At 60.0% G+C, this 22,411-nt stretch overlaps 1 protein-coding gene across 1 annotated transcript; it reads right to left on the reverse strand.

Moving 5' to 3' along the window:
• Positions 1-399: 399 nt before the first annotated feature.
• SSU72 (SSU72 homolog, RNA polymerase II CTD phosphatase) lies at positions 400-21,579 on the reverse strand. Its single transcript, XM_062190284.1, has 5 exons — positions 21,427-21,579; positions 15,305-15,448; positions 1,507-1,646; positions 1,174-1,292; positions 400-627 (listed from the first exon to the last, which is right to left on the reverse strand). Exons 1-5 carry the CDS (start codon positions 21,504-21,506, stop codon positions 526-528), a joined length of 585 nt encoding a protein of 194 aa, XP_062046268.1. The 5' UTR covers positions 21,507-21,579; the 3' UTR covers positions 400-525.
• Between the last annotated feature and the right edge of the window lie 832 nt (positions 21,580-22,411).

Here is a 22,411-nt window from a genome sequence, read left to right on the forward strand (position 1 = left end):
GCGGCCTCGGGGGGCGGCCCCTTCCTGAGGGCGGGCAGGGGCAGGGATGCCAGGGGCAGCGGCACACGTGGGGACGCGCCGTGACTCGCACATGCACACGCGTGGGGACCCATGACCCGCACAGCACTCGCACACTCGCATACGTGTGGGGACTGTGACCGGCACAGCACTCACACACGCTCGTGGACCGTGACCAGCACAGCACCCGCACAGCAATCGCACTCTCACACACGCGCGGGGACCGTGACCGGCACAGCACTCACACACGTGTGTGGACCGTGACACGCACAGCACTCGCACATGCGCGGGGACGGTGACCGGCAGAGCACTCGCACACACGTGGGGACCGTGACCCGCACACCACTTGCACACGCGCGGAGACCGTGACCCGCACACCACTCCATGCACCTGCTCGGTTTCGGGTACAGTTTATTTGGGTACAAGCAGGCGTCGGGAGGGGAAGCCGCCAGCAGGGGGCGCCGGCCGCTCAGGAGGAGCACACGGTGCGCAGGGGGCGCCGGCCGCTCAGTAGAAGCACACGGTGTGCAGGAAGGCCCGGCCGCTCTTCTCCTCGAACTCCTGCAGCAGCTCCTCGATCTCGTTCTCCATGTCCTCCGTGTGCTGGATCTGCGGGGAGGCCTGGTGAGCCGGGGCGGCGCCAGCTGCCGACCACCAGTCCTGGGCGAGGCCCCCTCCTGGGCGGAGCCTGGTGTGGACGGGGAGGGGCCCCTCACCCCTCACAGGACACCGCGTGCCCTCTGAGCACGTGGGGAGAGGGGTCAGCCTCGGTGCTCGGTGGGCAGCCCCGCACAGGGTGCAGGGGCCAGAGAGCAGAACCTGTCCGCACACCGGACACGGACAGCGCCCGGCCCCCGGGACCACAGAGCTGCCCAGACACCGCCGGGTGCCCCAAGCACCTGTCCCAGCCCGGGCCTCGGCCGGCTCCGGTCAGCGTGAGCCACCCGCGACCTGGCCTCCCCCTGGTGGCCGGCAGTCACCTGCTGGCGGGGAACGCAGCCTCGCAGCCAGAGCCCCTTCCTGTGGGAGGAGCCCCGGGGGCTCCCTCACTCACGGCTGATCGACATCAGCAGGCTCCACACCGCGACCCGCTCTAACCCGTGGGTGCCGCCGCGTCTGCGGAGCCCGCAGTGCGTGGCCTGGCCGGGTACTCACACACTGGCAGAGCTCACAGATGAGGAAGGCCCCCAGGGTGGCCTCCTCGTGGTTGTCCTGGATGTCCACGTTGACCACGTGCACCGGCTGGCAGGTCTCCTGCTCCCGGGAGTTCAGGTCTGATGGGGACAGGGACACAGAGGTCAGAGGTGCCGGAGCAACGTGGCTGGGGCACAGGAAGTGAGCAGCAGGCCAGGCCTGAGACAGGAGGAGCCCAGAGCAGTCGGGGGCAGCACCCAGCCCCCCCCCCCCCCCAGCGTGAGGACCACATGGGCCAGGCTCTCGCCCTCGGCGCTCCCAGCCCCCGCAGCCAGCAGGCCCAGGTGCGCGTACCCTCCACCACCTGGTCGTAGACGCGCTCCTCACAGGTGAGGATCAGGTCAAACAGGTCTCTGCAGTTCTGGAACCTCTCTGGCCGGGGCTTGATCCGCTTATTTCTGTCCAGCATGTGCAAAATGCCGTTCTGCGTGTAGCTGAGCGCTGGGGTCAAGGAACGTCAGTGACGACGCGGGCCTGCCACCGGCGCTGTGGTGGCCTCCCCGCTGCTGGAGCCACATCTGGGCAGCTCTGGGGAGGGGCCACACCACAGGCCTGGACCACAGTGAGGACGGGAAGGCCCAAGCCCAGACCAGCACCCTGGCCTGCCCCTGGGCACGCCCGTCTCAGCCCGGACAGCTGCCCCCGGGCCTGCGCTGCCGAGTCCTTTGGCTGCCTCTGTGGCGCTGACCCCTGCTCACCGTTCCCAGCACTGCTGGACGCCCCAGCGCCCCCTTAGACGCAAGCCCCAGAGAGCCAACAGCAGGGGGCAGCCACCCCCAGCCCGGCCAGCTGGTGTGGGGTGGTCCAGGGCCAGCAGCCCCCATGGTGCCTGAGAAGGGGCCGGGGAGCCAGGTCCCCCTCCGCACCATCACAGGAAGAACTGACTCTGCCCCAGCCGCTACCCCGTGCAGGAGGCAGCAGGGGGCAGAGGCTGGGAGAGCAGTGGGCTCTGGGTTGGATGAATGACAGGGGTGCCACCCCCTCCGCCCCCAGCAGATGCCCCCACCGGACTGCGGCTCCCTTTGCTGATTATAAAGCCCAATAGTGTGCGGCCCAGGGCTGGGTGGGCCCCGCCGTCAGGCAGAACCAGCGGCCACCTGTGAGTGCGGCGTGCCTGCGGGCACAGGACTCACTGGCTCGCTCCCCAAATGCTCAGACCCAGGACTGAACCTCCATCCGGGCATCCCACACGGGGTGGGGCAGGAACCCAGCACTGCTGCCTCCCAGAGCTAAAGCTGCAGGTCAAACCTCGGGCCTCTGGCATCACCAGCCGGAGCCCCCCGCTGGACACACGCCGGCTCTGCACTCTGCGACTGCACTGCTGCTTCGGGTGCACAGTGAACACAAGGTGCACAGACTTCTGGAGAGGGAGCCCCAGCGTCCTCCCAGGGGGCGTGGCGCTAAGACGCTCCCGGGGTCCTGCTGGGCTCCCCATCCCCTCTCCTACAGCGGGGTCACCAGGAGCCACCACAGCCAGCCACGCAGCGCCTGGCAGCCGGCACTGTCACCTCACCAGGCTGATACCCAGGATGCCCAGAACAGCCTCCCCCCCCCCAGTCTACAGACCTGCGACCCCACAAGGGGGGCCCAGCCCAGCCCTTCTCATTCAACTCCACGGACACTGCCGTCAGGGGCAGAGCCACAGTGCACCCACGGACCACCCGGTGGACAGTCAGCAGGGGCCCCGCCCCCTGCAGCTGCCGTGCCCCAGCTCCTGGGAACAAGCCAAGTGTGGAGGGAACATCACACAGTCGCCACACCTGCTGGGAGCAGGATGGGACCTGCCCACGCCGCCCGCAGCCCGCAGGGCCTGCAGCAGTGCGCTGTCGACAGCTGGGGCCCAGCCTTGGCTCGGCTACTGAAGCCAGAGATGATGTTTTTTTCATAAAACTTTTACTTGAAAAACACTTTCCCAGAGGGCACATGTGGCTTCCGGCCTCAGGTGAGAATGACATTCACAGTGAAGAGGCTGAAAAGCAGCCACCTCGAGACCTGTGAGAGGTTTGCTCAAAGCGCCTTTCAACTAGGAGAATCTGTTCTAACAAAACTCCAGGGCTTAGCAGGAGCCTCCCGCCCCGCCCAGGGGAAGCGCGGTGCCCGAGCGGCAGCCCTGCCAGGCCCCCCTCCTGGCCCAGCCTGAAAGCTCACAAAGACACTGACGAGGATCTCAAGCTAAGCGGCAGGGCCACTGTGTGCCTGGGCCACGCGCACTCACGGGAGTGCTGACAACGCGCCAGGGTTCCCGTATCACCCGCCATGGACTGGAGGTCTGCGTCAGCCCCTCTCTGGGAAGCAACATCACTTCCGTAAGAGAGAGCGAGAGAAATCAGAGAGCCCTCTCGGGGCCAGCGCTGTGGGGAAGTGGGTTAAACCACAGCCTGTGACGCCGGCAGCCCACATGGGCACAGGCTCACATCTCGGCTGCTCCACTTCCAATCCAGCTCCCTGCTAATGTGCGTGGGCCCTGCACCCCTGTGGGAGACGGGGATGAAGCTCCTGGTTCCTGGCCTCGACGTGGCCCAGCCCTCACCATCACCTGGAGATGACCCAGGGATGGAAGACCGCTCTAACCCTCTCAGTGGCACAGTGGCCGAGAGCTGCCCTGGGGGAGCAGGGGATCCCACAGGTAGCCTAAGGGAAGGCACTAACCACAGCAGGGGGCCGCTGCCTGCTCTCCAGACGGAAGTCACGTTGCTGGACTAAAGTCTGCAGAGCGAACCACAAAGCAGAAAACGATGCTTCCTTGTGTTCAATTTTTACATGTGTGGACCGCGTGGACCCAGGTTCCCTGAACCTCCCCAGGCAATGCCTGTCACCTGGGCTACACCCACTGGGCTCTGTGGCACCTGTCTACACAAGCAGGCCACTCCACAGGCCCAATTCTGCAAAGGTGCCCCCACTTTACGTGCCACTTAACCACGTGTGGGCAGGACCTGGAGACCGTCCGTGGAAGCCCACAGCACAACAGAGGCCCCCTTAGCTCACGGGAGGACACTCCAACAGGGACAGATGCTCCCCAGTGTGGACAGCCCACCCCTCACCCTGACCGTGGTGGGCACAGCAGTGGCCCCTAAATCTCCTTACAGAATGTGTGAAAATCCTTAGGAAGCCCTGCAGGAGCCAGTGAGAACCAAGCCGACTCATTTGTTCCCAAGAGCTCTCCTGCGGGAGGCATTCCTGTCCAGTGCCCTGGCATCTCCTGAGGGACCTGGAGGAGCTGACCAGCACCTCAGAGTGGGGGAGGCGTGTGCCTCGGCCACTGTGCAAGCCGCAGGGTGCAGGCCCCTGGGGCAGGCACCACCTGCCTAGGGCAACAACCAGGAAATTGTTCAGCAATAACGTGGCTACCACCTGTCCACAGTCAAACCTGAACTAAGTTCAGGGGAAAAGTTAACCTTTAATAAATAAATTAGCTGAATTTTTTTTGAAAAAAGATGCATACGCAAACATCTTGCATTTTTATTTCGAATAGTTCCCTTTCACACTGGCTGTCTTTGGGCTCAGGGCTGTAAAAACAGGCGCACGAAAGGAAGTGGGGTCGGAAGGCAGCGTCAGAGACCTTCCACCAGGGGGTCACTCCCCGACAGGCCAAAGCTGGAGCTGCCTCCTTGTCTCCCATGTAGGCACACGAGCAAGCCTCTGGACCACCTTCTACTGCGTTCCCAGGCCACCAGCAGGGAGCTGGGTCAGGAGTGGAGCGGCCAGCGTGTGGGCGGGAAGGTTAGGCCTGACACGCACACCAGCTCCTTGCTTTCAGTATCTCATGAATTAGTCTCCAGCACTGGATCACAGCAAATGGCTCAAACACCAAGTCCCACTGCACACACCAGGCCAAGGCACTGCCCAGCGGGATACAGGCATCGGCCACGAGGCCCCGGCTGGCGCAGCCCCCGAGCTCTGGGAAGCACCAGACAGCCTCTGGCTGACCCACTGCAGGACCTCTGGGTTCAAGAACAGCGGGGAAAGGGGCTGCTCGTCTCCCCAGGAGATTCAGGGTGATTTGTGATTTAAGGAGAACAGCTGCCTTGCCAAGAAGTCAAGTGTGCGGCCAGCACTGTGCTGCCGTGGGCTAAGCCACCACCTGCAAACGAGGAGCCCATGTTGTCGGAGTGCCGGTCCACTCCAGCCTGCTCCAATCCCAATCCAACGTCAGTGACGATGGCTCAAGTGCTTGGGATCCTGCACCCATGGAGAAGACCCAGAAGGAGCTCCTGGCCCGGCCCAGCCTTGGCCACTGTAGCCATTTGAACAGTAAACCAGTGAATGGAAGATGTTTTTAAAATATTTATTCATTTGAAAGGCAGATTTACAGAGGCAGAGAGAGAGGTCTTCCATCCAATGGTTCACTCCCCCAGATGGCTGCAATGGCCAGAACTGGGCTGATCTGAAGCCAGGAGCCAGGAGCTTCTCCCAGGTCTCCCACGTGGGTGCAGGGGCCCAAGCACGTGGGCCATCTACTGCTTTCCCAGGCCTTAGCAGAGAGCTGGGTCAGAAGTGGAAGCCGGGCCTCAAACCAGCGCCCATATGGGATGCTGGTGGTACTGCAGGCGACGGCTTCATCCGCTATGCCACAGCACCAGCCTGTCAGCCTGTGTCTGTTTTCAGACACTCAAACATTTACAGGACAACATGACTGGACAGGACTCACACGGCCCCCACACTTCTCTGATGGACAGCACTAAGCCATGACACTGTCACAAGCTTGTAAAAGGATCTGAGTTGTGTACTCAGCAATACAGGGCTGGTGGTATGGTGCGGAGGTTCAGCTACCACTGCCCACGATGCCAGCATCCGTATCAAAGCGTCAGTTCAAGTCCCAGCTGCTCCGAGTCAGGTCCAGCTTCCTGCTAATGTGCCCGGGGCAGCAGCAGGAGATGGCGTGGACACGGGGCCTCTGTACCCCACTGGGAGGCCGAGACAGAGCTCCCCGCTGCTGCCTTCACAAGGCCCGGCCCGTTTGTAGGTGTCTGGTGACACTGTGGCTCGGTGAAACCATCGCCTGCAGTGCCTGCACCCCACACTACAGTGCTGGTTCCAGTCCAGGCTACTCCAACCCAGCTGCTACCTAACACTGGGGAAGGCAGCCGGGGACGGCCCGAGAATCTGGGTCCCCCCTACCCATCTGGGAGACCAGGATGGGGTGCCTGACCCTGGGCTTCAGCTGGCCAATCCCTGGCTGTTGCAGACATTTGGGGAGTAAACTACTGGATGGAAGCTCTCTTTCCCTCTACCTGCCTTTCAAGCCTTGTATTTATTTAAATTGGGGCCAGTGCTGGAGCGTAGCAGGTTAAGCTGCTGCCAGCAATGCTGGCATCCCGTATGGGCGCTGGTTCAAGCCCCAGCTGCTCCACTTCCAATACAACTCTGCCAATGAGCCTGAGAAAACACTGGAAGATGACCCAGGTATCCGGGTCCCTGCCACCCACGTGGGAGACCTGGATGGAGCTTTAGGCTCCTGCCTCCAGCCTGGCCCAGCCCCAGCCTGACACTGAGGCCATCTGGGGAGTGAACCAGCAGACAGAAGGTCTAATAACTAAAAGCTCTCTTGACGCTGGCGTGGGCCCAGCCCATGAGGCTGCTCTCAGGATAAACCTCCAGGGAAGGGCCCAGACGCGGCTCAGTTTCCCTCCCAAGACTTCGTTTCATTTCCCGGGGCTTGCTCAGCCTGCAGTGCTGTGACGGCCTAGGAGGGAGCAGAGCCTGCACCTGCAACACAGCTGGGCAGAGGCCCAGATTAACCCCGCGTCTTCCTGAAGGTGCTGAGCTGTACTTCTGGGGGTTCCTGGGATGCCTGCCTCATCTGAGAGGACAGCCTATGAAGGGTTCAGAGGTCACGGGACCAAAGTAAGCCCCCTCCCCTAGCAGGTATATGCAGGATGGGGCTCTTGTGGGGAAGAGAGGCACAGTCAGGTGGACTGGGAACGCACTAAGAGACAGCCTGGGCCACTGCCCAAGGTGTATGGAAAAGTGGCCCCCTTGGCCGGCGCCGTGGCTTAACAGGCTACTCCTCCACCTTGCGGCACCGGCACACCGGGTTCTAGTCCCGGTTGGGGCGCCGGATTCTATCCCGGTTGCCCCTCTTCCAGGCCAGCTCTCTGCTATGGCCCGGGAAGGCAGTGGAGAATGGCCCAAGTGCTTGGGCCCTGCACCCCATGGGAGACCAGGAGAAGCACCTGGCTCCTGGCTTCGGATCAGCGAGATGCGCCGGCCACAGCAGCCATTGCAGGGTGAACCAATGGCAAAAAGGAAGACCTTTCTCTCTGTCTCTCTATCCACTCTGCCTGTCCAAAAAAAAAAAAAAAGAGAGAAAAGTGGCCCCCAAGGGGCAGCTGAGCCTATCATTACTAGGACACCCAACAGCGGCTTGGTCGGCCTCATCTCGAGTCCGTCTTCCCACCCCACGCCTCCGCCCGCCTACTCTGCCCCAGCTCCTACTTCTGACGCTCCCCCCGCTCTCCACCAAGGTGCTCCCTGCACTGGACACAGCTGCAGTGCTCCTAGTCCCGTTCCACTGTGCCTGGAGGGCCACGGTCACCCAGCTCCACCTACACGCTCCAGCCGCCACGTGTCCAGCAGCACACACAATGCCTCACAGAATACGAAAGCAATGGAGTGTGGCCCCCGCTCCCCAACATGCTCCCCGGGGAAGGCCTGCTGAATCCTGGGGGCCACACTAGTTGGGTGACTGAGTGAGTGACCACGTGTGGGAATCCCAAAGCGCTCTCTGCTGTGGCCTGGGAAAGCAGCAGAAGATGGCCCAAGTCCTTGGGCCTCTGCACCCATGGAACAAGCTGCTAGCTCCTGGCTTCAGATTGGCGCAGCACCAGCTGTTGTGGCCAATTGGGCAGTGAACCAGCAGATGAAGACCTCTCCCTCTCTCTCTTTCCCTCTGTAACTCTCTCAAGTAAATAAATCTTTAAAAAGAGAGAGAGAGAGAGAGAGAGAAAGAAAGAAAGAAACCGGTGCCGCGGCTCACTAGGCTAATCCTCTGCCTCGCGGCGCCGGCACACCGGGTTCTAGTCCCGGTCGGGGCACCGATCCTGTCCCAGCTGCCCCTCTTCCAGGCCAGCTCTCTGCTGTGGCCAGGGAGTGCAGTGGAGGATGGGCCAAGTGCTTGGGCCCTGCACCCCATGGGAGACCAGGAGAAGCACCTGGCTCCTGCCATCGGGTCAGCGCGGTGCGCCGGCCGCAGCACGCCAGCCACGGCGGCCATTGGAGGGTAAACCAACGGCAAAAGGAAGACCTTTCTCTCTGTCTCTCTCACTGTCCACTCTGCCTGTGAATGAAAGAAAAGAAAAGAAAAGAAAAGAAAAGAAAAGAAAAGAAAAGAAAAGAAAAGAAAAGAAAAGAAAAGAAAAAAGAAAAGAAGAAACCAGGTTGCTCAAGTATCCACAGAGCGGGAGCAGTGACTGCAGGAGCAGGGATGGGGCCAGACAGGAGCGCCCCGAGCGGGCACGGCCGGCACAGCAGCGGCTGGCGCTGGGGAGGGGCGCCCTTCCCATCCACAGCAAACATGCAAAGGCCCCAGAGGGGCGAGAGAGGATGGAAGACCACCTGGGCCCCTACTGTGCCTGGCACTCACCACACCCAAGGCTTAGGCGGCTTCTAGGCTGCCACGTGGACAGCGAGGAACAAACCCACTCCAGCAGGCACTGCCTGCACAACACAGACAGGAACAGGACTCCGAACTGCTGAAAGCAGCCCAAGGCCTGGCTCCCGGAGCCACCAGCACCCACCTGGAGCAGCCCCACAGCACGAGGAGGCAGGAAGCTCAGCAGCCGGGCGCTCTGGCAGGGTCTTCAAGGTGAACCCTCAGGAGCAATCCTGCAGCTGCCGACAGGATGGCGCTCCGCACGCCGGGAGGCCGCGCGCAGGGGCCCAGCCCGGCTCTGTCCAATGCCTGAGCCCTCATCAGACGCCAGGCTGGGCAAGGGTCTGACACAGCAGTGGCTGCTGCGGCCTTCCCTGGACACCCGAGGCCACAATTCCTATCTCAGCCTGAGCACTTTGCCGAAGCTCTAGAACAGAAATACACACCAGTCAGAGCCCCTCCACCCGGCTTGGGGACGGGAAGCAGCATTTCCACACAGCGCATGCCAACAGCTGGGGACCAGACGAGGACGAGCCCCCAGGCGCCAGGGCACACGGGCAGCAGAGTCCAACATGCCGCCAGCCGTGCTACCCACTGGGCAGGCAGACCACAGAGACGTGTGCCCAGCTGACAGGAGGATGCTGGAGGGTGGGGCTGGGCCGGCTCCTGTCCGCAGGGTGGAAGCCAGGCTCTCACTGGGCAAGCAGAGGAAGCATCTTTTATTCTCCCTTCCCCCACATGTCAAGAAGAAGTAAAGAGAAATGGACAGAGGATGCCGACAGCTGTACCCCACACTGGAGCTCCAGTCCCCAGCCCCCACTGCCTGCCAATGCAGACCCTGGGAGCAGTGACAGCTCACCCCGGGTTCCTGCCACCCACAGGGGCCCTCAACAGATCGCCCTCCCTCAAATTAAAAACAAACAAAATCACCACCCCAGTAACCTACACCTCAAATGTAACTACAAGACACAGGAGAACGCAGCCAGTTACAGGCCTGCGCTGCACACCAGACCCAGGAGGCTTGTGAGCTCATTTGCCTCTCCAACACCTGGGCCACAGAGGGCAGCCTCAGGGTGGCAGCCACACCCCTCTCCTGCATCTCCCAGCCAGGGGCTGTCGCTGATTCCCTGCCTGGGATGGGTGACACGGATCATCGGGTACAAGTGACTTCTCTTCAGGCAGACTCGCAACAGGAGGGCTGGGCCAGGCACTGCATCCAGACCTCCCCCACGGGGGCAGGGGCCCAGGTAGCTGCAGCCTCCCCAGGCTCATTACCAGGAGGCTGGCTCAGCAGCAGAGCAGGAGTTGACCCAGGGTGCTGGTGCCCTGAGTGGTAGCTGACCTGCCACACCCCAATGCCAGCCCCACCTGGCCATTTACTTTTTTTTGACAGGTAGAGTATAGACAGCAGAGAGAGAGAGAGAGAGAGAGAGAGAAAGGTCCTCCATCTGCTGGTTCACCCCCCAAATAGCCGCTATGGCTGGTGCTGCACCGGTCTGAAACCAGGAGCCACGTGCTTCCACCCGGTCTCCCATGCAGGTGCAGGGCCCAAGCACTTGGGCCATCCTCCACTGCACTCCCGGGCCACAGCAGAGAGCTGGCCTGGAAGAGGAGCAGCCGGAACAGAACTGGCGCCCTGACCAGGACTAGAACCCGGGGTGCTGGCGCTGCAGGGCGAGGATTAGCCAAGTGAGTTGTGGCGCCGGCCTCCAGGTTTTCTGACATGTGTGCAAAGACCCCAACACTTGGGCCATCTTCTGTTGTTTTCCCAGACGCATTAGCAGGGAGCTGGATTGAAGTGGAGCGGCTGGGACTCAAAACTTTTGCCCACATGGGATGCTGGCATAGCAGCTTGCGGCTTCACCCGCTACACCACATCCCTGCCCCCAGGATACTGCCCACTGCCTGCGGAGGCCAGGCAAATTCACAGTCCCTAACACGATCAGTAGACAGTTCCCAAAAAGCAAGGCGAAATGGTGAAACCAGTGTAGCTTCATCAGCAAGAAGCAGGGGAAACAGCTAAACCCAGCCCCACCCGCCCCCAGAGCCCTTGGCAGGACCAGCGCTGCGGCACAGGCAGGACAGTGGTTCCTGTCCCAGCTGCTCCCTGCAAGACTGGGCAAAGCAGTAAGACGGCCACACGCCTGGGCCCGCACTACCCACCCGGAGATCCAGGGACACTCCTGGATCTGGCCTGCCCAGCACTGCCAGCATGGCCATGTAGGGAGTGACCCAGTGAATGGGAGATCTCAATCTCTCCTTCTCTTTCTGTAACTCTTTCAAATAAATAAATCTTAAAAAAAAAAAAAAAAAGAGGCCAGCGCTGTGACATAGTGGGTAAAGCCACGACCTGCAGTGCTGGAATCCCACATGGGCACCAGCTCAAGTCCCAGCTACTCCACTTCTGACCCAGCTCTCTGCTATGGCCTGGCAAAGGGCCCCTGCACCCTTGTGGGACACCCGAAGAAGCTCCTGGCTTCCGATCGGCCCAGCTCCGGCCACTGCAGCCATCTGGGGAGTGACCCAGTGGATGGAAGACCTTTCTCTCTGCCTCTGCCTCTCTGTAACTGTGCCTTTCAAATAAATCAATCTTAAAAAAAACAAACAAACAAAAAAAAACAACCACGACCCTCCGAACACTCTATGGCAGGTTCCACAGGGGTGGCAGGCGTGACTGTCCCCAACGGTCACGTCTGCTTCTGGAGAGAAAACCAAAACCCCAATCACCGACTCACGGCCACGCTCGCAGAACTCGGAGACCATCGCAGCAGCTCCGCCGTTCAGGGTGCTCGCTTCACACCGCTGTGCAAGCGATTCCCACTCCCCAGTTCTCAACTCGGGTCTCACCCTGGGCTCTCAGCACATGGCCCCGCCCCCTTCCGTGACAGCCAGCCTGGTGATCGCGGGATCGTCACTGCTGTGTGCGCTGTGCTGCTGAGCTGGGAAGAGCGAGGCTGGGCGTGCTCAGACTGCAGTGGGTGGATGGACAGAACCCAGCGCTAACCGAGAGCACCACACTTGGTACAAGCAGGACTAATGCCCAAAATGTATCAAGAATTTAAAAACAGAGCCCCATGCTCGGAGTCTGCACATTCTGATTTACTGGGAACCAAAGCCCTGCCACGCAGTGACAGAAGGCAGTGCCCACAGCCCCGCACCCAGGGGCTTCACCCTGCACCTAACCACCTGTCCCTGCACACGCCAGTCCTTTACCGAATGCCGTGCAACACAATCCTTCTACCACAAAACCATCACTTCTGCACACAGGTCACTCCACTGCAGGGTTCTGGCTCTTGTCTGCAAGGACATGACGCTCGTCGAAGTGGAGTAAAGACGAGTCTGTGTTTTGGTGCCCAGCCGTGGAGCGGAAAACTCGGAAGCGCGTTCTCACAGAACGCAAGCTCCTCTGTACCCCCTGCTCCTCTTCACATCACTCAGCAGTAATATTCGCAAGGCAGCCCAGGCCGAGCACCCGCCCAGGCCCTCAGCCCGCCACGTGGAAGACTGGCGTCCCTGCTGTGGCTCTGAGCCCACGGCCCCTTTCCCGGCTAGGCACCAAGCTAGCTGCTGTGCCTCCACCCTACCCCAGTGTGGAAGACAACCACCTCACTCCAGAGGAGATGCAGACCAAGTGTCCCTACTCCCAACCCCTCCAAGGGTGATCAAAAGGTGACTTTTCCGCAACTCAGGGTCCCCAAGGAACAAGCACTGTCAGTGACAGTGTCACCTAGCCACCTAAATGGCCCCAAGCACCACCTACTTAGCAAATGTGATGCCCCGAGGAACAGAGAGCACACGCGCACACACACTCGGTGCTGTGATCGCGGCCTGGGTAACGGAGAAGACACGGCCCCAGACGCTGCACACGTCCCCCTGAACTGCTGAAGCTGCCGCCACCCTCGGAGGTGTGTGAAGTATCGGTGATCAGAGCTCCCTCTGATACCAGAGCTGAGCTTAGGATACAAACGTGTGCACCGGCACCTGTTTCTCTTTCCCATTGAGCATAAAATAAAAGCTTTAAGAATGAATGTAGGGGCTGGCACTGTGGGACAACGGGTAAAGCCACCACCTGCAGTGCCAGCATCCCATATGAGCGCCAGTTCAAGTCCCGCTGCTCCACTTCTGACCCAGGTCTCTGCTGTGGCCTGGGAAAGCAGTGGAAGATGGGGCCAAGGGCTTGGGTCCCTGCATCTGCATGGGAAGACCCTGAGGAGGCTCCTGGCTCCTGGCTCCTGATCAGTGCAGCTCCAGCCATTGTAGCTAATTGGGGAGTGAATCAGCGGATGGAAGACCTCTCTCTCTACCTCTCTGTAATTTTAAAGTAATAAATCAATTTCAAAAACAAAAAAAACTGCTAGAACGAATAATGGAACACACACATACACACACACAGAATGCAGGGGCCAGCGCTGTGGCACAGCGGGTAAAACAGCTGCCTGCAATGCCGGCATCCTATATGGGCACTGGTTCAAGTCCCTGCTGCTCCACTTCTGATCCAACTCTCTGCTATGGCCTGAGAAAGCAGTAAAAGACGCCCCAAGTCCCTGGGCCCCTGCACCAGTGTGGGAGACCCAGAGGAAGCTCCTGGCTCCTGACTCTGAAGTAGCCCAGCTCCAGTTCTGGTGGCCATTTGGGGAGTGAGCCAGGGGGTGGAAGACGTCTCTCTCTCCCCACTGTCTCTCTATAACTCTTTCAAATAAATAAATCTAAAAACAAAATAAAATAAAAAAGCAACAATGAAAATCCAGTTTTCAGGGCTAAGAACAGAACCCAGCCCCAAAATGGAATCTCAGAGAGGGACTGTGTAGGTAGGCTTCTCTGCGGCCAGGATGGGGCCCAAGCCACTGCCCCGTCCTCCTTGGCCAAGGACAAGAGCAGAGCACACTCTGCTGTGCCCAGCAGGGAGAAGATGGACCCCACACAGTCCCACAGTCATGAAAGCCCTTAGGGCATTCCCACATACAGGTTCCTGGGCTCCCGCACTAGAGAACAGAGGGGCTCGAGAACCCTAGGAATGGAGCTCCCACAACCACTGTGTGCAGGTCCCACCTAGCACAGGCCACACTGGGGTCCTGAAGAGAGGGGAATACTCCTGCTTCTGCCCAGGGCCCACCAGGACCCAGCTTCCCTTCTCGCTAGGGTGACCTTGGGGACCCTCCGCAGCCCACCTACAAATGCGCACATGCAGCCGCTTCCACTGGATGCTTGTGGTCCTTTGCACGTGAAAACACGTGTGTGCTCTCCTCTGTGAACTACAAAGCACTCATGACAACAGGAGGACCAGAAATTCCCAATGGGCACCGACGGTGACTAGAATGCTATGTTCCACCCTGGGGCAGGGTGGGTGCTATGGCACTGCGGGTCGAGCCAACACCTGCAATGCCTGCATCCCACGTGGGCGCCAGGAAAGTCCTGGCTGCTCCACTTTCCATCAGCTGCCTGCTAGTGCGCCTGGGAGAGCACAGAGGGTGGCCCAACTGCGTGGAGACCCACAGGAAGCTCCTGGCTTTGGCCCAGCCCAGCCCCAGCCATTGCGGCCATCTGGAGAATGAACCAGCGGATGAAACTCTCTCTCACTCTAACTCTACCTTTCAATTAAATAAATATATATTTTAATAAAACAAAACAAAAAAAAAACACTGGAGCACTATCACCAGCATCAGGACTTGGGGTCACAGTCACAAACCTAGTTGGAAAATCTCTCTTCACACGAATGTGAAATAGCAGATCCAGCCTGCAAAGTTCCTCTTGAAATAAAGTTCTCTCAAATTATCTCACATACTTTGTTCTGCAGCAAACCTGGCCCTCTAGGAACCACGTGTGTGTCAGGCAGTCACACAAGTGTACAGCACATGCCTATTGCACAAGCGGGCGGTGAGCTCTGTATTCTCCACTTCCCTCACCGGAGCTTCCCTGGCCAACACCGCGTCAGAGTCGTCTGCTCCACCGTGTCCAGGCATCAAGCCCTTGCACCGTCCACTGAGCACCAGGAATAGAACCAAGTTCTCCTGGGGCCAGGGTTGCAGTGCAGTAGGCTAGGCCTCCACCTGCGATGCTGGCATCCCATACGGGCACTGGTTCCAGGCCCAGCTGCTCCACTTCCAATCCAGCTCCCTGTTAATGGCCTGGGAAAAGCAGCGGAAGATGACCCAAGTGTCTGGGCCCCTGCCGCCCACCTGAGAGACCTGGAAGAAGCTCCTGGCTCTGCACAGGCCCAGCCCTGGCCATTGTGGCCATCTGGGAAGTGAACCAGAGGATGGAAAATCTGTCTCTCCTTCTCTGGTGTAACTCTTTCAAATAAATTTTAAGAATCTTAAAAAAAAAAAGTTCTCTGAACTCAAAGGAGCGGTTGCATCACCTACACTGGCACAGCGCAGCTCCTGTGCCTGCCTTGCAAGACTGCCGGCCTGCATGGTGGAGTCGGTGAGAGGCACACCACACAAATGACACCTGCCAGGGATGGCCACAGAGCCTTCCAGAGGGCACCCTGCTGGGGGATACAGTTCTTTGTCTTTCCTAAGAAGGTCATTGTACATCTGATCGTATGTGGTTTTAAAATCGTAAACATTGGGCTTGTCGGGTGCTGGTCCTGGAAGCTTCACGTGAGTTCCCGTTCCAAAGGATCGGACGCTAAATCCTCGTTTGCTGAAAGACACAAAGAAGAGAAGAACAGTGGGATTCAGACACAAAGTACCAAAGGGACACGAAATGGAAGACACACAAATCGAGTCATTTACTTTTATTTATCTTCATTTACTTGAAAGGCAGAGAGGTAGAGAGAGAGAGGTCTTCCACCCACTGGTTCATCCTGCAGCAGCCAGGGTGGGCCAGGCTGAAACCAGAAGTCCAGACTCAATGCAGATCTCCATCAGGAATGTCAGTGGAAAGGAACGTTTATATTTTGGTACCAAAAACCTGGAGCAGAAGCTTTAAAATCCACGTGAGCCATCACTTGCTGCTTCCCAGGGCGCCATTAGGAAGAACACAGAACAGAAGCAGAGGGGAGGGGCTGGCGTCATGGCACAGTGTGTAAACCCACTGCCTGCAGCACCAGCATCCCATATGGGCATCTGTTCAAGTCTCAGCTGCTCCACTTCAATCCAGCTCCCTGCTAATGGCCTGGTCCAAGTGCTTAGGACCCTGTACCCACGGGGGAAACCCGAAGAAGCTCCTGGCTCCAGACCGGACCAGCTCTGCTGCTCTGGCCACCTGGGAAGTGAAATCAGCAGATGGAAACTCTCTCTGGAAATGAGGGACCAGCGCCAGCATCCCATATGGGCACCGGGTTCTGTCCTCTTCCAGGCCAGCTCTCTGCTGTGGCCTGGGAAGGCAGTGGAGGATGGCCAAAGTGCTTGGGCCCTGCACCCGCATGGGAGACCAGAAAGAAGCACCTGGCTCTTGGCTTCAGATCGGCTCAGCGCCGCCCATGGCAGCCATTTGGGGGGTGAACCAACGGAAAAGGAAGACCTTTCTCTCTCTTTCTCTCTCTCACTAACTCTGTGAAATTAAAAAAATAAATAAATAATCAAATAAATCAATCTTAAAACAAACAAAAATAGTAAATTAAAAAAAAGTAGAGGTGAGACTCAACACTCAGGCAGTGATTAGAGGGCCCAGGCGTCCCAGGCAGCACCCTCACTGCTGGAGGAAGTGTTTTCAAAATTGGAATCTAACAATTTTATTTTTGAAATATTGTTTCAAAAGCAAGTTACAGAAAAGCTAGGGGATCCACATGAACACTTCGGTTATTTAAATGCTGTTCCCTCTGAACCCCAACACAGAGGCTGACAGACACGCAGGGGGTCCTGTTTACGTCCTGGCCGTCTGACCACCGTCCTGGCCTTCCCGCTGGACTGCAAGACGTGGCCGCCATCTCCATACCTCTCCGCGAGGCTGGCCACCAGGTAAACTGTCCCCGCGGCTTCCTGATGTCCCTGTGACGCCACAGCCAAGGGAAGTAGAAACAGGCAGCCAGCGGGGTCCTGCACGCGAGGACACCGGGGGCTGAGAATGGCCGACAGCCCCCGCTAGAGCTACAGGGACGCAGCACAGACAAGGAACCCGACCCAAGAGCGTCAGGAACTGGGGGAAACGGCCTGAGCCCTGTGAGCTGCAGAAACAGGAGAAGGGACGCCTCTCAGACACAGTGATGCCACTGTGAGGTCTGGCAGTCACACGGCAAACATCCGTCTTGGACAGAACTCGCTCACCCTTGGTAAAAGTGTGGGACACCTTGTCCTGGCTTCCTATTTACAAATCACTTTTCTGCATCCAAGGGGACTCCGTTTCCACAAACACCCAAACTCACAGGCCACAATCAATATTCAAAGAACCAGCTGGTGATGTGAGGAAAGTGCTGGACTATTTGACAACTCCGGAAACATTTTCTTTGACTGTCACCACCAGGGGTCACCACTGGCATCAGAGGCACAGCACAGCCACAGCAGCCAGAACCACGCCGTCCAAAACGTCAACACTGCCCAGGCTGAGAAACCCGGAGGTGTCTAAGAGCTCATCTGAAAGTAAGATGACGAGCAGCCCTCAGAAGGAGCCGTGGTGAGGGACAACTGACTTGGTTAAGACGCCCCCAGGGATCTCGCTTCCCATGCTGTGTCTGGTTCAAGGTCTGGTTCCTCCGCTTCCAATTCCAGCTTCTGCCACCTTCCACCCACCTGAGTGGAAAGGTCAAAGGCTGCTGCAGGGTGCGCGCTCACTGCTGTCCAGCACTGAGGGGACGCGTACGTCCCACCGCTCAGTCCTATCTCCAGCTCAAGACGCTGGCATGCAGCAGGAACACACTCCCTGGCTGAATGACGGGTGATGGACAGAGTGCGGACAAGCGACATCCCACAGTGCTGCTGGGCGTGGACCCAGGAAGCCTCCATGTTGATAACAAGGCCACATGTGGTGAGTGGAAGCCACCAACCGGCAGCTTCACCCCAGACACAGCCGCCAGGAATCCACCCTGGGGGACACAAGCACACGTCTACACTCACTGCAAGGCTGATTTACAAGAGACCACACATCCTAAACGTCCATCCACAGAGCAGAGCCGGGGCCTGAGGAACACTCCTGCCACCGCCTCTCTCCCTGTGGCACACACAAGGTGGACACAAGGTGGACAGGCAGTGAAACACCGCCCCAGAGCCCACTGAGGAGACAGAGGCCATGTCAGGCCCTGCATCCCCCCAGCCAGCCTCCTGGAACATCCCACGCAGTAAGGAACAGAGTCTAACAATAAACGTTCATGACTGAAAAACTCAGGCCACACACAGCCTTAAAATAGGTCTGAGGGCCAGCGCCGCGGCTCACTAGGCTAATCCTCCGCCTGTGGCGCCGGCACCCCGGGTTCTAGTCCAAGTTGGGGCACCGGATTCTGTCCCAGTTGCTCCTCTTCCAATCCAACTCTCTGCTGTGGCCTGGGAGTGCAGTGGAGAATGGCCCAAGTGCTTGGGCCCTGCACTGCATAGGAGACCAGGAGAAGCACCTGGCTCCTGGCTTTGGATCGGTGCAGCGCCAGCCACAGCAGCCATTTGGGGGGTGAACCAACGGAAGGAAGACCTTTCTCTCTGTCTCTCTCTCTAACTCTGCCTGTCAAAAATAAATAAATAAATAAAAGGCCTGAGGACACGAAAAACAACGTCCAATGTTCAGTTGTAGCTAGAGGGCAAGAGGCACCTGCTGGTGAGACTGGACAGGCCCGACGGGGCACACAACGTCAGCCCACCTGAGGCAGAGCAAGCAGATCCTTTCCACCCTCACAAGTCCAGGAGGCGCACGAGGAATGCTTCCCACCAAGGCACTGACAAGTCTGCAGTCAAGGTCATCACACCAGCATCTCCGGGAAGTGAGCCTCGCGGAGCCCTGGGCACCACGGCCACACCTGCAGCCAGCTGAGGCTGGCAAGGCCCAGGGTAGCTGGGCCGGCTGTTTGGTGGAGAGCCTGCTGCCTGGGACCCTGGCATCCCACCCCAAGCGCAGGCCCCACGTCCCAGCTTCACGCTCCACTCCAGCTTCCTACTGGCGCACACACGAGGAGGCACTTGGCTCCCAGTACCCATGCAGGAGACCAGGATGGAGCTCCAGGCTCCTGGCCTTGGCCTTGTCCTGGCCTAGCCCTGGCTGTTGCAGGCATTTGGGGAGTGAACCATTAGATAGGAGATTTCTCTGTCTTCGGGGTGGGGTGGGGTGGGGGGGTGGCGAGGAAATAAAAAAAAAAAAATAGATTCTGTGGCCAGAGTGATGGCACCTTAGGGGCAGGGCAGGGCAGGTCAGCCATGTGCTCCACCAGCTGCTTCACAGAATAACCACAACAGCTTCGATCTGTGGAGAAGCAAAACGCTTCCAGAACAGTGCGTGCAGAACTCATTTAAACAAAACGCAGCATTCTTTTTTAAAAACAAACTTATGGGGGCTGGCATTGTGGCACAGCAGGCAAAGCTGCCGCCTGTGATACTGGCATCCCACATGGCTGCTAGGACCAGCGCTGTGGTCAGCAGGTTAAAGCCTCAGCCTGCAGCACCAACATGCCATATGGGCACCAGTTCGAGTCCTGGCTACTCCACTTCTGATTCAACTCCAGTGGAAGACAGACCAAGTACTGGGCCCCTGCATCTGCAGGGAGGCTCCTGGCTCCTGGCTTTGGATCGGCTCAGATCCAGCCACTACGGCCATCTGGGGAGTGAACCAGCGGATGGAAGACGTCTCTCTGCCTCTGCTTCTCTCTAACTCTGCCTTTCAAATAAATAAATAAATCTTAAAAAAAAAGGCAGTGGGACTGCTGGTCCCAGGAAAGCTGGGGAGAAGGACCCCTAGCAGCCGAACCCTCCTCACCCCACCCCAACTCTCACAAAGGCTGATTCATTGGCAAAAGGCTAATTAGCAACAGAAGCAAGGTTTCTAAGGGCGTGCAACTGTAACAGCCCCCCTTGTACTATGGCAACTTGTCTCTAAGGTCAAAAAAGTACATGCTAAAAAGCCTTCCTGGAGGCCCAGGCTGTGGCGTAGGGGTGAAGCCGCCCCTGCAGCGTGAGCGTATCCCATATGGGCACTGGCTGAGTCCCTGCTGCTCCACTTCCAGTCCAGCTCCCTGCTAATACACCTGGGAAAGCAGCAGAAGACGGCCCAGTGCTTGGACCCCTGCACTGGCGTGGGAGACCTGGAAGAAGCTCCAGGCTCCTGGCCATTGCAACCATCTTGGGGGGTGAACCAGCAGATGGAAGACCCCTCCCTTTCTGTCTTTCAAATAAACAAAGCTCTCTCTGGAACTCTGCCTCTCAAATAAATAAACTTAATAAAAAAATTTTCCTGAAAACCAATAGGCTTTGTCCGATGGGCCAACTATTTTTTAAACTAGTCTTCCAAACAATTATTTGCTTGATGGATCAAATAAACGCCTTAACAAATATCAAAAAACTCCCATTAGAGAAGCTATCAGGCGGCTGGCACTGTGATGCAGTGGGTTAAGCCTCCACCTGTGGCGTCAGCATTCCATAAGGTCGCTGGTTCAAGTCCCAGCTGCTGCACTTCTGATCCAGTTCCCTCCCCGTGACCTCCTGGCCTTTCAGACCTCACCAGGGAGCCTGCGGCAGTGCCGGCTGGTGACAGAACAGCCCCACCAGCCCCGTGGAGGGGTGGAGGGCACAGGTCCATGAAGCGGTTGGATACCGCCGGGATCCCCACCCCCCATCCCAGCTTGGATGCCACCTCCTCTAACGCCGCACGCTGGGAGGCCGCCATGCTGGCTCAGGTCCGCGGCTCCCAGCCGCCCACAAGGACCTCAGACTGGGTCCCAGGTCCTGGCTGGCTCAGCCCTGACCGCTCCGAGCACCGGGGAGGTAACCAGCAGGTGAGAGACCTCTGCCTCTGCTGACACACGCGGCGCCGTTCGCGCTGTCAACTACGACTCCTCCCAACAGCCCAAGCTCTCCTGCAGGCTCGCGCAGGGGTGACGACCCGGCCCCGGCTCCTCCCCGCGTGTTTTACAGGCTGTCTCAGGCCAAGAAGCCACGAGCCTGCGCGCTGCCCGCAGACTGTGCCGCACCTGCTGCGCATTCCCAACCCTGGGACGGCCCAGCACCAGGCACAGCGGCGGTTTCCCAAGCGGGACGACCGGAGGCGGCCGCAGCACCGGCGGGGGCCGCCCAGGCCGCGGGGAGACGGAGCTGCTTCTCCGCGCCCGCCGGGACGCGACCCGCGGACGTCACCCCGCACGGACACGGCGGCCGCTTCTTCCCCGTGTTCGGCCACGTCACCCGGGCCGACAGCCGCCGGGGGTACGAAAGTTCCCCAAAATCCACGTCGCAGCCGGGCAGAGGAGCCGTCCCGCACCCCCGCGGCACCTCTCGGCCCGGAGCCGTCACTCCGCGGACGGACTGTCCATCGGCGCTCGCAGACGGCCCGGGGCTCCCAGCGCCGTGCGGGGTCCGAGCGCCAGCCTGCCGCAGCGGGCAAGGCGACGCCGTCTGCGGACGCCGACCCCGCTGCCGCCCCGCGGGCTCCGGAAGGGAAGCGCCGCGCGACGCACCGCGCCGCGGGGACAACGGGCTCCCACGCGGGGCGCGGCCCGGCCTCGGCTCCTCCGCAGGCCGCGCCCCGGAACCCCGGCCGGGCCCAGCCCCTACCTGAGGATGTTGTGCGCCTCCATGCTCCGGTTCTGGTTGCTGGAGCACACCACCGCCACCCGCAGCGGCGAAGACGGCATGACTGCCGCACAGCCCGCGACGCCCAGCTCCGGACCCTCACCCAGCCGGGGCCGCCCCGCGAGCAAGATGGCGGCAGCCGGAAGTCGGCAACCCGGAAGCGCGGCAGCGACGTAGTGCGTGCGGACGCACGGCGCGGCCCTGAGGCGAGGCCCCGCCCCTCGAGTGGGCGGTGTTCCCGCCGGGGCCACCGAGCGGGGTTCCCAGCCGGGGGCGCCGCAGCCGGCGGAGGAGACGGCGGGGTCGAGGTCGCGTCTGTCGCCGCGCGTGCCCCACCGAGGCGCGCCCTCCTCACAGGCGCTGCCCGCGGAGCCGGCGCCGCCGCACTCGCGCCGTGACGTCACACGGGTGCGCCCGCAGTGACGCGCTGTGCACCCGCCGCGCGCGTCCTGCGGCCCGGGCCCGGGTGCGGCGCCGAGGGCCTGGTCCGGCAGACGGAGCTGCAGGTGCTGCCGCCCGACTCGTTCCCCGAGGCCCACCGGAGCTCCTGCGGCCGGGCGTGCAGGCTGAGTCTTTGCCCAGCGTTCGCGGGCGCCGCCGGACGGGGGACCCCGCGCGGGGGCCGGCGGCGACCGGGGTCTGAACGCCCGGCGAAGCCGCTCGAGGTTGCGGAGCCTCCGGCCTGGCGCTGAGTGCCTCAGAGAGGGCAGCGAGCCAGTGGCTGGGACCCCTGGGGCCGTCGGCGCGGAAGCAGCGCGCGCTCGGCGGACCTGCGGTCCCGGTGGTGAAGGGGGCGTCTCCCCGCCCGCTCCCAGGGGCGCAGGCGTCTGGGTGCTGGGATTAGGGGTGCCTGTGGGGGAGGCGGCCCGCAGGGGCGCCGCGCCCACGTGGGAGACCCAGAAGGGCTTCTTGGCTCAGCCGTAGCCGCATGGGGAATCTCCCCGCTGTAAAACTAAAAAAGTGCTTT

This window comes from Lepus europaeus, chromosome 5, assembly GCF_033115175.1.
Source record: "Lepus europaeus isolate LE1 chromosome 5, mLepTim1.pri, whole genome shotgun sequence".
In the NCBI taxonomy this organism is placed as follows: Eukaryota; Metazoa; Chordata; class Mammalia; order Lagomorpha; family Leporidae; genus Lepus; species Lepus europaeus.